The sequence below is a fragment of the Macrobrachium nipponense genome, chromosome 28 (assembly GCF_015104395.2).
Source record: "Macrobrachium nipponense isolate FS-2020 chromosome 28, ASM1510439v2, whole genome shotgun sequence".
In the NCBI taxonomy this organism is placed as follows: domain Eukaryota; kingdom Metazoa; phylum Arthropoda; class Malacostraca; order Decapoda; family Palaemonidae; genus Macrobrachium; species Macrobrachium nipponense.
The window spans coordinates 70,156,277-70,169,336 of record NC_087217.1 but is presented as its reverse complement, the minus strand read 5'-3'; the positions used below and the strand labels follow the sequence as shown (position 1 = coordinate 70,169,336).

The window sequence follows — 13,060 nt, the reverse complement described above, 5'->3', positions numbered from 1 at the left end:
GGCAACCAGACCTCAAGGAGCTCGCTCAGCCGTCAGGTTCACTGGCACGGGTCCGGAAGACTGGTGACAGCCGCGTCCACGGAGCGACTCTCACCAGACTCCAGCTCTCACGTCTCGCGGGTGACCCAGCCTGGCTACCTGGGGAAACGTGACGGTCCACGACCTGGGATATCGGCCACGGGCTGAGGCTGGGAAGAGGTCCCTCACCCGTTCGCACGGTGCCAACCACGGCTGGAACCAGCGACCAGTAGACTAGCCGTGTGGAGGGACAAGCACCGGTCTCACTGTGACAGTGGAGCCTGCAGGTCGCCCTGACCGTCACTCTCACAGAGAGCGATACGGGAGTAACCGGCAACCAGCAGCCCCAGCTCTTCTGACACTCGAGATCGGGGCCTGCTGTGCTCAGTCCAGCCGTTCTCCACAGCGAGACGGTTTTCGACCAGGCCTGCAGCCTCGACTCGCCATCCGCCGGGTTGGACCGGCTTACGGGATTCCAACATCTGATATTCGCCTTTCCAAGCCCAGCCCTCCAAAGCCTGCTGGTTCTGCCAGCGAGCGAGGAGTGGGAGCGTCATGGTCTGCCTCTTCCCGTGACCTTCAAACCTCCTTTGGGTTACACCGGGAGGGCCACGAGGTATTGGAGGAGTGAATCGTTGATGGGTGCGACCCCTCATGATGCCCGAACGGCCACGACGCCCTACGGTGCCTCCCAGGCACGGTTCTTGGTAACCGGCCAAGGACGTATGCGCAAGTGGATGGAGAAGACCGAGAAGGGGCTGTCGCCCTGTTCCCCCTTCTTAAGGAAAGGAAGGTTTCTCGAATATGGCTCCTTGTTCGGAGGGACTAACGGTCCCCACTCTGCAAGATACCTGTGACTTCCGAGATCCAGAGGAAACTTTGCCCGAGGTTTATGAGCGCTGAGTTCGTCCTGCACGACGGCCTAGGGGGCAAGGATCGCCCGCCCTCCCAACCAGCAAGAGCCGACGTCTCGGCTCGGGTAGTTTTTCGTTTTGGGGCCCGAGAGGGAACCCATAAATCGAACCGGTTGAGGGTCCTGCCGCGATCGGAAAGGCTTGCCGACTGTGTGTTGAACCAGGTAGTCCTCTCGTCCTCCTGGACAAGAAGGCCTCCTCCTTCAGTTCTGGCCGGTCGAAACAAACTACTTCACCTCCTATACTGCCGACAGAGGCGTTTCTTTCTACTGTGTCCTTCGGACACCGTATTTTGGAATACCCCCTTCGGTCCTCCTGAGGTTTTCGACCTCGACTATGGACCTGGAAATGAGTCGGAGGACGGTATCGGCTCTCTCCTTGTCAGGTTGTCCGATCAGCCCCAGCCCAGATCGACGTTCACCAGTGGGCGGCAAGACCCTTACCTACAGTATTGAGTTCGTAACCCTCCCTCGGGAAAACGTTTTTCCCTCCTGACGATACCAGTTTTCCCTTTTCCCAGGCTCTGAGAGGGCCCCATCCCCCCCCCCCCCTCCCCCCCCCCCCGCCGTAAGGAGGCTGGATGGCTGCCTTTTCCTTTCTTTCTCCCAACCCCTGCTAGTTTCCGCTGGGAAGGCGAGCCAGTATCCAATTTCCTCCCCCATTCCCGCTCTCCTTACGGCTACAGGGAAAGGAAGGGGAGGGATCCTACAGAAGATATTTCTGCTGTAAGATCCCCAGACCCTTTACGTGGTAGGGGCTTTTGCGCTAACCCGGGGGGACCTTTCGGGTCCTAACCTGACGTTAAAGCCCCGGTCGTTGAGGAGGGATCCTGCCCCTTTCCCCTTTCCGATTTTCTACTGGGAATCGAGAAGGACCAGCCAGCCGATATCGTTTGAGAAACGAATTCTGGTAGGTTTTCGCAGAGTGGCTTAGAATTCTACGGAATTTCTAGCGCCACTCAGAGTGTTCCGAGTTTTTTTTGTTTTTTAACGATCTCCAAACACTTTAGGCGAGAACCACGGTCCAAAGTGAGCGAGAATCCCCGATAAATTGTTACAACCGATAATCGGAAACCTCGCTTATTATGCTTTCGAATTCGCCTGTAATTTCCTAAGCATTGTTTGGAAGAAGAACCTGCTGCTGGAAGAACGGGTATTCTCACAGTAGCGATTAACCTGGAATAGAGGAAGAACGGCACGGGGGGAACTTCCAGTTTGGCTTGAACTATCGTCCTTTCGGTATTCTGTTCACCATTAGAAGCTTTCCTTTGGTGCAAAGACTTCTCCTTCACTCTTCTTGACTAGAGAAACGAAGGCGGTCGATCGCCAATCCTTATTCTCATTCCTCGAGAGGAAAAAAGTTTAGGCATGGAGGTCGTGGTACGACAACCTAAACAAATAACTCACTTACGTTTATTTCCCCGCGACCCACCCGACATGATTCTTTTAAACAGTTGAATTGTCCGTGGGGGTATGCGCATACCGTAGTTGAACTCTACGGTTTTGTGACCGAGGACGAATTGGTAATCTTAATTGAACTGCAACTCGGGGTTGCCTGCAACCTCCCAGCCAGTTAGCATTTTCGATTTTAGATACTTTGGTATTGTCATGACAACCACCAAATCAGCGTTTTGTATTTACCAAAATCCGTTTTCGGGGTTAAATTAAATTAATTGCCTGAGGCGTATTCTTTATTATGCTCGATTGTTCTAGCCGAACGCCATTCCTTCGTGGCAACTAATGGATTACACCTTGGCAACTTCCAGAGATGACGAGTCACTAGAGAGCTACTGCGTATTTGAAACTGCCTGATAGCGGCTCAGTAACATCAGCTAGGTCCTCGGAGATGCCACGGTCGGTTCCTCTCTCCCTCATCCCCTGGTTTTGATTGGACTTACCGCAACTGGTATCTCTGCCCAACAATCCATGGACTAGTTATGGTCCTGATTAACGTGGGGATTCTTCGCAAATAACAGAAGGACCATCTACTGCCATGTACGCTCGATGTTCATCGCCTTCGACATTGCGAGAATTAATTTCAACAGAGACAATCTCTTGGACTCTTTCATTTTCCATTCTGTTTAACACTTTACACCAGCACCGGGTTAAACAGAAAGTCCTGTACTAGTTCACTACCCGCCCTGCATCGCAACACACCAGCGATTAATGCGAATGGAATTTTGTTTTTGCAGACCTCTGTAGTTTGTCTTCAAAATATCTCGTATTCGTAGGTGTGCAATTATTCATTGCTCGCCCCAGAAATTAACAGATATGTCAGAAGACATCGCCTACTCTCCGACCTGACAGCTCTACTTCCAAATGTTCAGCCCATGAGAAGCAGTTCTTCAGGCAGTATTTCCTGTCTTCATTACTGAAAAGCGCTCCGCTTTTATTGCAACTACGATCCTCACCGGACAGCAATGATAGCGGTTAGCGTTCTCAGTCTTTGTAGCACAGGTTCAGAATCTTGAGAATCCTTCTCTCTGGTTCAGCTGTGAAGACGTAGGTTGCATTTTCTGTACACCTTCGTCTTCAACGACACATAGTGTTGTTTCTCCCCATTTGCCGAGAATCAACTATACTATGAGAATATCTTGCATCAGGGACCTCGGTCTCTAGAAGGCAATTGACTTTCGCCTGTTGGGCACATGCCTTAAGAGAGTCATCACACCTTGCCTTCTGGCATCGTGTGACGAACAAATTATTTGTTTGAGTCTCTTGGCATAACCCTTTTAAGGCGAAAGGTCACGTGACTTGCTCGGGTGCTTGGACAACTTGCCTCCTACCGAACGCAGTCAGTCGGCAGCTGTCAGAGCGCCCAAGTCTGTTACGAACTTCGCTGTGGACTTAGTTCGGTTGTTCCATAACAGTCTTTTCTTCGTCCTAACGGCTTGTCACAGTACCCATACCATCGACACCCACCATTGAGTGTCGGTGTCCTATCCACTACCGAGAAGAACAACTTCGCTGCAGACGGATAGACCAGTATGGGTAACAGGACATCACCGAAGTCGAGAAGAGGGATAGGTCATACGACCATTCCCTTCTTTTCCTCTGAGGTAATTGCATGACTTTTCCTGCGAAGTCAAGCATCCAGGGGATGGGGATTCGTGACGCTCGATTTCGTACCGAATTCGTAGCGAAGACTCTGAACCCTTCGGTTCCTGACGATCGGTTAGAGTCCTTCACAATCCCCTCCCTAATGGACTTCACCGCCTTCGATGCGAAGGAGATGCTGCTTTGTCCTGTGAAAGCGCGACCGCGCTTTCTGAAGAAACTCGACATCCCAGGCTGAGTGTTGAAGGACTCTTCGTCAGCAACAAGATGACCTAGAAGTACACTCCCTCGAGTTACACAAGAACTTCTCCGTGGCGCAGGTACTGAAGGCAGGGGTCTGGTACAACCAGACCACTGGCACCTCCATTCTACCTTTTGGATATTGCCCACAGGTCCTTGGATCGTTTTCCTTGGGACCCGTGGTGGCTGCTCAACACGTTGTGTAGCTAACCCAGACCCTAGCAGGCTGAACAGCATCGAGTCCTGGTGTGACTGTAAGAATAGATAAGTGATGAGAGAGTGACTGGCTTCTCTTCCTATCTTTTTCTCCTCCTCTACCTGTGGGTTGAGGATACGTCATCACCTTGCTGGATAAGGACGAGATGCCGGTGAGCTACTCGACAGAGCCCCATCCTATCCCTTTCACTAGGGATGGGAGCGAATATCCACCACTTCCTCCTACAAGGGGGGGGTGAAGTGGATGCCAACAAGAGACAAACCATAACTTTATGTTGCCTCTTGCAAATAGGAACTTGTTTCTTGTTTGCTGGTACGAAGAGATACGCTTGCCTCTCTCTTAGTACTCGGTCCAGAGGTCTGACCATTGATCCTGCGGTGCACACCCCTGATCAATCGGACAGAGGCTTGGATCCCTCCCTCGCTCTTACGACCAGGAGGCATTCCAAGGTTGGCGCAACACCAGTCTGTTCACAAAAGACTCAGATTCCTCCCACCAAGAAGTGAGGTCTTCCTATTGTAAAAGGACCGAAGGTTTGTATGCCGTGTTGGAACAAATGACAATTTGTCCAAAATTGCATTTTTCCTAACTATACAAACCTGAGGTCCTTTTACACATAGTCCCACCTCATGCCACCCCTCACTCTGCAGTTTTTGCTTGGGCGCCAAAAGCAAAAGTAATTTGTTTACCTCCCAGTCGCTGCGCAGAGCGCCTGCCTCGGACAAGCAGTTTAACTACCGAACCCCTTGTTCGAAAGCTTACGACCTATCCAGCTGCCGCTAGTACCTTCCTATTGTAAAAGGACCTCAGGTTTGTATAGTTAGGAAAAATGCAATTTTGGACAAATTGTCATATTCTTGGATATTTTGAGACTGAATAACAGGAATTACAGGCAGTCTCCAGGTTACGACGGGTTCGGCTTACGACGTTCCGAGGTTAAGGCGCTTTTCAATTATATTCATCTGAAATTATTTCCAGGGTTACGACGCCTACAACGCTCATCTGGCACAAGAAATATGACACCAAAAATGCAAAATAATCAATATATGAAGGTTTTTGTTATGAAAAATGCAATAAGAATGCAGTTTACTTAGTTTTCAATGCACCCGAAGCATTAAAAGTAAAGTTTTCTTAGTATTTCTGACGACGTTCCGGCTTACGACGATTTTCGGGTTACAACGCGTCTCAAGAACGGAACCCCCGTCGTAACCCGGGGACTGCCTGTATTTGCCCACATATTTTTTGGTTTTCTACCATGGATTTAGTGCCTTTCCAAAGAATGGTCAGACTTGTGGCACACATGCAGAACGTATTCCACTTACCAATACATCCTTAGTCATGCAAGTTCCTTCAAGATGTATATTTACAATAAGGTATTGTTGTTCTGTGCACATTGTTTGGGTTGGTGTACAGCCCTCTATAAGTTTTGTCTGGGACTTTGTTGCCCATTTGTGGATGGTGTCGACTTACGGAGCAAGACACACTTCTGTTAAATCAATGATTTAAGTTGGCCAACTCTGTCAACAGTATTCCAAAGGCCAAGTAAGTGTTGCTTCTTCTGGCCCAATTTCTATGCATTATATTTTTAATTCTCTATATCCCCATTCTTATCTAGTGATGTGGGGGTGATACTTAATTATGCATGCTTGTTGGTCAAAGATGAATAGGCATGTGCTTCTTGAAGAATTTTAGGCCTGAAGGAAACTTCCTATATGGTAAGGGCTTTTCCTTATTAGGAAACATGGCCTCACTGGGGATTTTTTCAGATAATCATGCTCAATTAATGTACAGTTTCAGCATAAGAATTACGATTTAAAATAACGTTAATAAAATTTGTAAGTAATCCAGAACCATCTTTGGCTCCAGGATTGTAGGAGGGACTGTAACCAGGAATTGTCCATTTTGTTCTTAAACCTAAGTCTAGGTTTTGGTCTTTTCCCTCTGCCATGCAACACAGAGTTTAACTAGTGTCATTACACTTTCATGCAACATAGAATGGTCAACACTAAACCTAGTAAAACTTTTTAGATGTCTGGGCAGTGGAAAGATATCAGGATGCCTAGCAGATTTATTCCTGGTCAGAAACAAAGTCTTTGTGGGAAGTGTGCTGCTTTGAGCGAAATAAAAATATATTGGTTTGAACATTCATTCTGTGGAAGGACAGTGCTTTGGCGATTGGGGATTCAGGAAGAACAAACTGCCCACAAGGGCCTTTACATCCATAAGTTTGGCACTTGGTGTGGGATTTAAGGACCAGTCATTTAGACTGACTAGCATGTAGATGAACAGGGACATCCGAATGATTACTACTTCTTTGATGGCCCTCAGGCTTGAGCAGTGGATGTTTCCTTAAATTTGGCCAAATTCAGAGTCATGGCCTGCCCCTTGTATCTACTCTAAATACTGTTGAGCAATTTCAAGTTCAAGAATTGCTTAGTGTCTCCTGTAGAGCCCTTGTAGCCTTAGGGCAAATGATTTTCAAAATTTCTAATGCTCTTGGTAGATGTCTCTCATTCCTCCGTTAAAAGGAAATCAGCTCGACTACACAATTTCATACACCTCCATTAACTTATGCATCTCCTTAAGTGCTTGGAGATGTTAGAATGTCTCCTCCCAATAAGATTTTCAAGTTATCATAGGATTTGTCCTTAATTGAAACAGCTGTGGCCTTGTGGCAGAAGCAGTGGTCTGTGTCTTGCTGAGGGTGCCATTCCAGAGGGATTTTCAGCACCTGGAACCTTGTAGACGTCAATGTTTTCTGTTTAGAGATAGTAAGACTTTCACTGTCTACTTCCATAGTTATCATTCCTTACTTTCCTCGGTATTGCATCATGTACTTTTAGATTTCGCTAAGGATCAGCACTATAAGTTGTTGAGATTGAAGCCCCTTCATCTCTATATCAGTCTCTCTTTGGAGTTTAGAGGCAGGTCTAAACTTTATCTGAATTTATACTATGAAACCTTTTATTTAGCGCTATCAGCAGTTAATAAGTAAATTTATTGCCGGCACCCTTCTTTAAGCTGTTGTAAAGGGAATGCTATTTTATCTTTTTGCCTTAGAACTGAGGGTGATGTAAGGCTACATTTTACAGTGACCTGTAAGAATTCCAATGTAACCTCCTTGGTGAGGAAGAAGAAGAAACTTCTCTGTCCTGTTGGGGAAATTAAAACTGAATCAGATAGGTTAAACCTAGAACATCTTTATTATCCTTTTAGAAACCTACAACATATGTGTCAAATGTTAATCCTGGAAGAGGCAAAGTTAATCTTTTGTTTTGTGGTTTTGGGAAATGCAGATGTCATTGTCAAAGGTTAAGCCTGGAAGAGGCAAAATTAACTGTTTGTTTTGTGGTTTTAGAAAACCTAGCTGTCTTTGCCAATGGTTGAATGTATATGTGAAGGTTAAGCCTGGAAGAGGCAAAGTTGACATTTTGTTTTGTGTTTTTAGAAACTCATAACATCTTTGTCAAGGAACAAAAGGTCCTCTGTGATGTATTTGATTAGGCTAGTGCAAGAGAACTAGCTCCATATCTTATACCTTTATTGAAGGTAAACATTCATGATGTAATCAGCAGTTGTAACTTCATTTAGTGTTAAGTCAATTTGTTGTTCCGTAATAGGATTGATGTGGTGCAGTAGAAGTGCAATTTGGTTTCTACCCGCTCACTACCTTAAGTATACAGAATCGTGTTTGAAAACAGTAAAGCCCTTAATCCACTACTAGTAGTGGGTAGTCTTTTCTTGAACCGAAGAAAGAGCAATTCTTTGGGCTCTTTTGTTTAAATTCTGGGTTTTGATATTTTGGGGAGCATGAAGGTACAAATTTTGTATAGGAGCGTACCTTTATATTGTAAAGGTATTTATTTTAAGTAACTGTCGTTTTATAGGGCTTTTGGACCCAGGCACAAGGGTCCCCTCATACTGCTTCTGTTTCATTCTGGCTGAATCGAAGCGGTTTTCTCCACAAGGCTGCTCTTTGCTGCACATGTATGAGAGCCTTGCCCCCTGAATGGAATCCAACTTCTGGTGGTAGTAAAATCCAGAAAGGCTTCTGGATCAGGTGAGAATGTTTTGGGTTTCATGCAAGAAATCTTTAGCTCGAATGGCTGACCGGATTTTTGTCTGGCTGCACTACCCACTGTCCTCTTCTTAATGTGGGAATCAGGTAACTAACAGTAGGTAAGATTCATCACAAATAATATAAATTTTCATAATAAAATTTATTATTTGGATACTTAGCTACAGTTGAAGTAGACCCCACCCAGCCTCCCCACAACTTAGTGGGCTGTCAAGGAGAATTCTGACAGTAGCTAAAACGTTCAAAATACACCCAGTGGAGAACAGGTAAACTAGACAGTCATCCAGGTAGCCATTCAATTTTTTTGTTTGAATGCCGACTCACCTAATCAGCACGGACATATAGCTAACTTTAACAGTAGGTAAGTATCCAAATAATAAATTTTTTATGAAAATTTATATAATTGCCAAGTGCATTGTAGTGTATATATCATGTGATGTACAGGGAAGAATCTATTGAATAGGAGATTCTTGTAGGCAATCATTGCTTCATTTTTTTTTATCATGGGATGATTCCTGAAGGTGTAGGATTCTTGTTAGCAAGAGGTTTAAATCCGTGTAGAATAACAGAGTAATTCTCATGGAAACAAACCAATGTTTCTCTGTAATTTGCTTTATCATCATTTTAAATTTTGATATATCAAACCATAAAGTTAGTTTTAAACTATGTGATGCAGAATATTTTGTTTCACTGCAGTTTCTAACATGGTTTGCGAGTGTGGAGGAGGAAATGTGTGAGGAGCAAGATGGTCCATATAAAGATTACATCAATCAGTTAGACAGTCATCGCTCTGAGTGCCGCACACTTCTCTCCCAGTTAGACCAAGCATTGGATAATCTTCATCATCTGTCATCACAGGTAAAGTTTTGTGTTATCATATACACTGTTAAAGAGTGTGAATTTCAATTTAAACCCAAGGGTTACAGTCTTGAAACTGGTAAGGTTCACAGATGTCAGGTTTTTTGATACAAAGCTATTTTGGGGGCTTTTTGGTAAAGGAAGGGAAAATCTTTGTTAACATATACTAATATACGTAGCTCCAATGTTTATGTCAGTAATTAACGACATCATATGTGTTTTATATATCAGTTTTAGCCAAAAACCCATCCTGAGATTTTATGAAGGTTTGCTTTGTACAATAATACACTGATTGTCTAATTATCCTTAACAAATGGATTTACATGTATTAAATAAATGCAGAAAAATACTGTTGAATAAATCTTTAAATAAATAGACAACTTAGTGGAAGTATGTAATTTGTTTACAGAGGATAGATTACTCGATTTCATTTTCATTATTACGGTGAAAAATGTCAGAAAACTTAGAGAAAGTCATTGGTTTGCAGAATTAAATTTTGAAATGTTATTTTTGTCATCAATGAAAGGAAATATCCCAGAATTTTATACTTTCAAATAAACAAAAATTTTTTGTCATATTATATATAACATCTAAATAAAATTGATAGAATGATGAAGAAGCATTTTGACTTTTTATAATTGTTTTGAAGAACTGGCTTCTTAAAGTGAAGCAACTTGACCATGGGCAGGTTCATTGTAGTGTTACTTGGACTAAGGTTTTACAGCACCTAAGCTCAACTTTGCTGTTGTCTAGTGACAGACAGCAATGACCAAATGCTCACCTTACATTCAATTTTCTAAGGTGGTGGTGAAAAATCTCCAGTAATTTTTGCTAACTTTTCCTTCTACATATTTTATGTTATGGATCTATATCCTGCTTTCAGTGTGAAGGAGCCACATCCCTTCTCTTATTTTTCAGGCAGTTCCTCTGATAGGTTGCAATCCATCTATTCCTCCTTTCTTTACCCCTCTCAATTCCAGGCTCGTCTCTGTCATTGTCTGCTTATAAGGTTCACAGTGCCTTACATAGTTTTGTAATCTTTCAAAAATTTTTCCGATAACCTGGCGATGAGGTGACTCCTGTGCTCATCTGCCTTTTTATTTTGCATCATTCAAAATCCTTTTGTCTGTTGCTTCTAATCCTCTCATCTGCTGCTTGGATTTCTGCTTTACTGAAGTATTCATGACTGTTATACTCTTACTTTCTTCAGTGCATTGAATTCTACCCTCTTCTGTTGGATTCCATGAAGTAGGATCCATTTGTGAACTGTCTTATCTAACTGACATATGGTTATCCTTTTTGCAGACCTTTGGAGAATCCGTTTCATTTCTCTTGAAATGTGTGAGACGTATAGTCGGTCATAAGGCCCTTGAGAGCCAAACTATCTGCTTTTGTCTGTATATCTTCCTTTTGATACTGTCTCTTAAACATGGCATATTTATGACTTAATTTTCTTGATTTTTCTTTATTTTGTTAACTTTAGTTATTATAAAATGGAAGAAATATTTTCATCTCAAAAATAATTTCTGGGCTCAGCTCGTGTCGCTGCGCGAAATATCCTTTAATCTATTATTTCTAGGGTAAATGTACTAACACATACCAGAGAATAAATAAAATAAAGAAAAAGGTCAGTATAACTGACTCGCTCACCCTCCAAGAGGGTGTCGGTATGAACACTAGGCGAGTGAGACCACTACCACGAGCCAAAAACCAATAGAAATCTCCCACAACCAAAAAAAAACCTCCATGAGGAGAGCCGACCCACAGAGTGAGCAGCTCGTACTACTACTACTCCATCCCATGCTGCCGACTGCTGCGCCTCTGGTGTCCATCCTTTTCAGTTAGCGCACACGAGTCACACGTGATATTTTTCTCTCTGTGTTTTTTGTGCCCTTTCGTTGGATTTATCTATGATGGAGCGTGCAGCTATGCAGCAGCTAAGTTAAGTACTCAGTATTTATGGTTAGTTGGTTTTTTCCGGCCTCAGTCAGTATTTGCCGTTTTTTTAGGTATAAATACGAACTCGGGGTCGGAAGCATGGCAGCATGGTTCTGACCGCGTGGTGGGTTCGTTCTCGGTCTCCCATACCTAGAACATCCCCTTATCTATATACGCTCTCTATTTATTATCCATTTTACTTAGGGTACTGTCGGGGGTCCTCACTGTCTCTCAGGTTTTGTCATGCATGCATGTCTTTTACCCTTATGTAGGCTTTTTCTTTTCAGACCCTCCTAGTCCCCCCCCCCAAAAAAACCGGCTCTTAGTATCGGCCTCTGACTAGCTTTGAGTGGTAGACTTTCCTTCGGGTTAGTCGTACACTCCTGGATTTTTTCTCCTACTATATATTGTTTTTTTCTTTTATTTTATTTTATTATAACATGTATTTTGTTGTGGCTAGGTTAGTTAGGCGTCTGGCTTAGCCTAGGTCCTGGCTCCTTGAGCCTATGCTACCGCTCATCAGTTCGGTTGCTTCCCTATAGCATCTCTCTGATCAGTCGGTTTTGGCCCAGTAGGTCTCCATGCTACCGCTTTTCAGTTCAGTTGCTTCCCGATAGCATCTCTCTGATCAGTTGGTTGGTACTAGGCTTAGTTGTCTTATTTTGGTCTTACCGCCTCGTGGTCACTACGCGATCACGAGACAGCCAGACGCCTGCCCAGTCCCCTTCCCCCCTCCTCCCGCTCTTCATAGAGTCGGGGGAGGGTGGGTCGGTCTGCCCACGCTCGCTCCACATACCCGAGCATGCCTCCCTCTCTCCCCCCAGGCGGAGGGGCCAGGGAGACGGGACAGACCCAGACTGGACGCGACCTCTCCTGGCTTCTCGGTCCGGCCCGGTGGTGATTTGTGGTGGGGGGTACTGGCCTTTCCCCCCATCCGTTGCTTCCTTGTCGCTCCGGTTCGCTCGAGCCTGTAATGTCTCCTCGCTCTTCCCGATGGCAGTGTTCTTGACTCTAAAAAGGTTGCGCCCCACCAAAGTACTCCCACATAAAGCTAGTTCTGGACAGCGCAGTGGTAGTACATTGTATAAACAGAGGAGGCTCCAAGTCACGTCATCTAAATCATGTGATGGTAGCCATCTTCTCCCTGGCAGACAAGTTCAGTTGGCATCTCTCCTCCACTCACATAGCTGGAGTGAGAAACGTCATAGCAGACGCGTTATCCCGATCAGTGCCCCTAGAGTCGGAATGGTCACTGGACAACAGTTCGTTCCAATGGATCCTTCAAAGAGTCCATGGCTACAGGTGGATCTCTTCGCATCTCAAGCGATAATCACACTTCCCTGTTATGTAGCCCCCAACCTGGACCCTCTGGCCTATGCCACGGACGCCCTGGCTCTAGACTGGAACAACTAGAAGAGATTTTGTCTTTCCCCCAGTGAATCTTCTTATGAAAGTTTTAAACAAACTCAGGACGTTCAAGGGTCAAGTGGCTCTAGTAGCCCCAGACTGGCCGAAGAGCAATTGGTATCCCCTAATTCTGGAGCTGGCCTTCGTCCTCTTCGGATCCCCAATCCCAAGCTCTCCAGTCAGTACAAACGAAGACTGTGTTCGCTTCCTCAGGGATTCTCAAAACCCTAACTTTATGGATTTCATGAAGTTTGCGGCAAAAAGAGATGCGATTGACCCTCAGAATATTCTCTTCTTGGAATCCGATAAAAGGGATTCAACTTTGAGACCAAAG

At 44.8% G+C, this 13,060-nt stretch overlaps 1 protein-coding gene across 2 annotated transcripts in view; it reads left to right on the top strand.

The window, feature by feature from the left end:
* LOC135201864 (conserved oligomeric Golgi complex subunit 3-like) overlaps positions 1 to 13,060 on the top strand; it is a 158,367-nt gene that overhangs the window by 49,361 nt on the left and 95,946 nt on the right. For both annotated transcript variants that reach the window (XM_064231166.1, XM_064231165.1), the window contains exon 3: positions 9,220 to 9,381. In XM_064231166.1, coding sequence (XP_064087236.1) covers positions 9,220 to 9,381 — 162 coding nt within the window. The remainder of the gene's footprint in view (positions 1 to 9,219; positions 9,382 to 13,060) is intronic.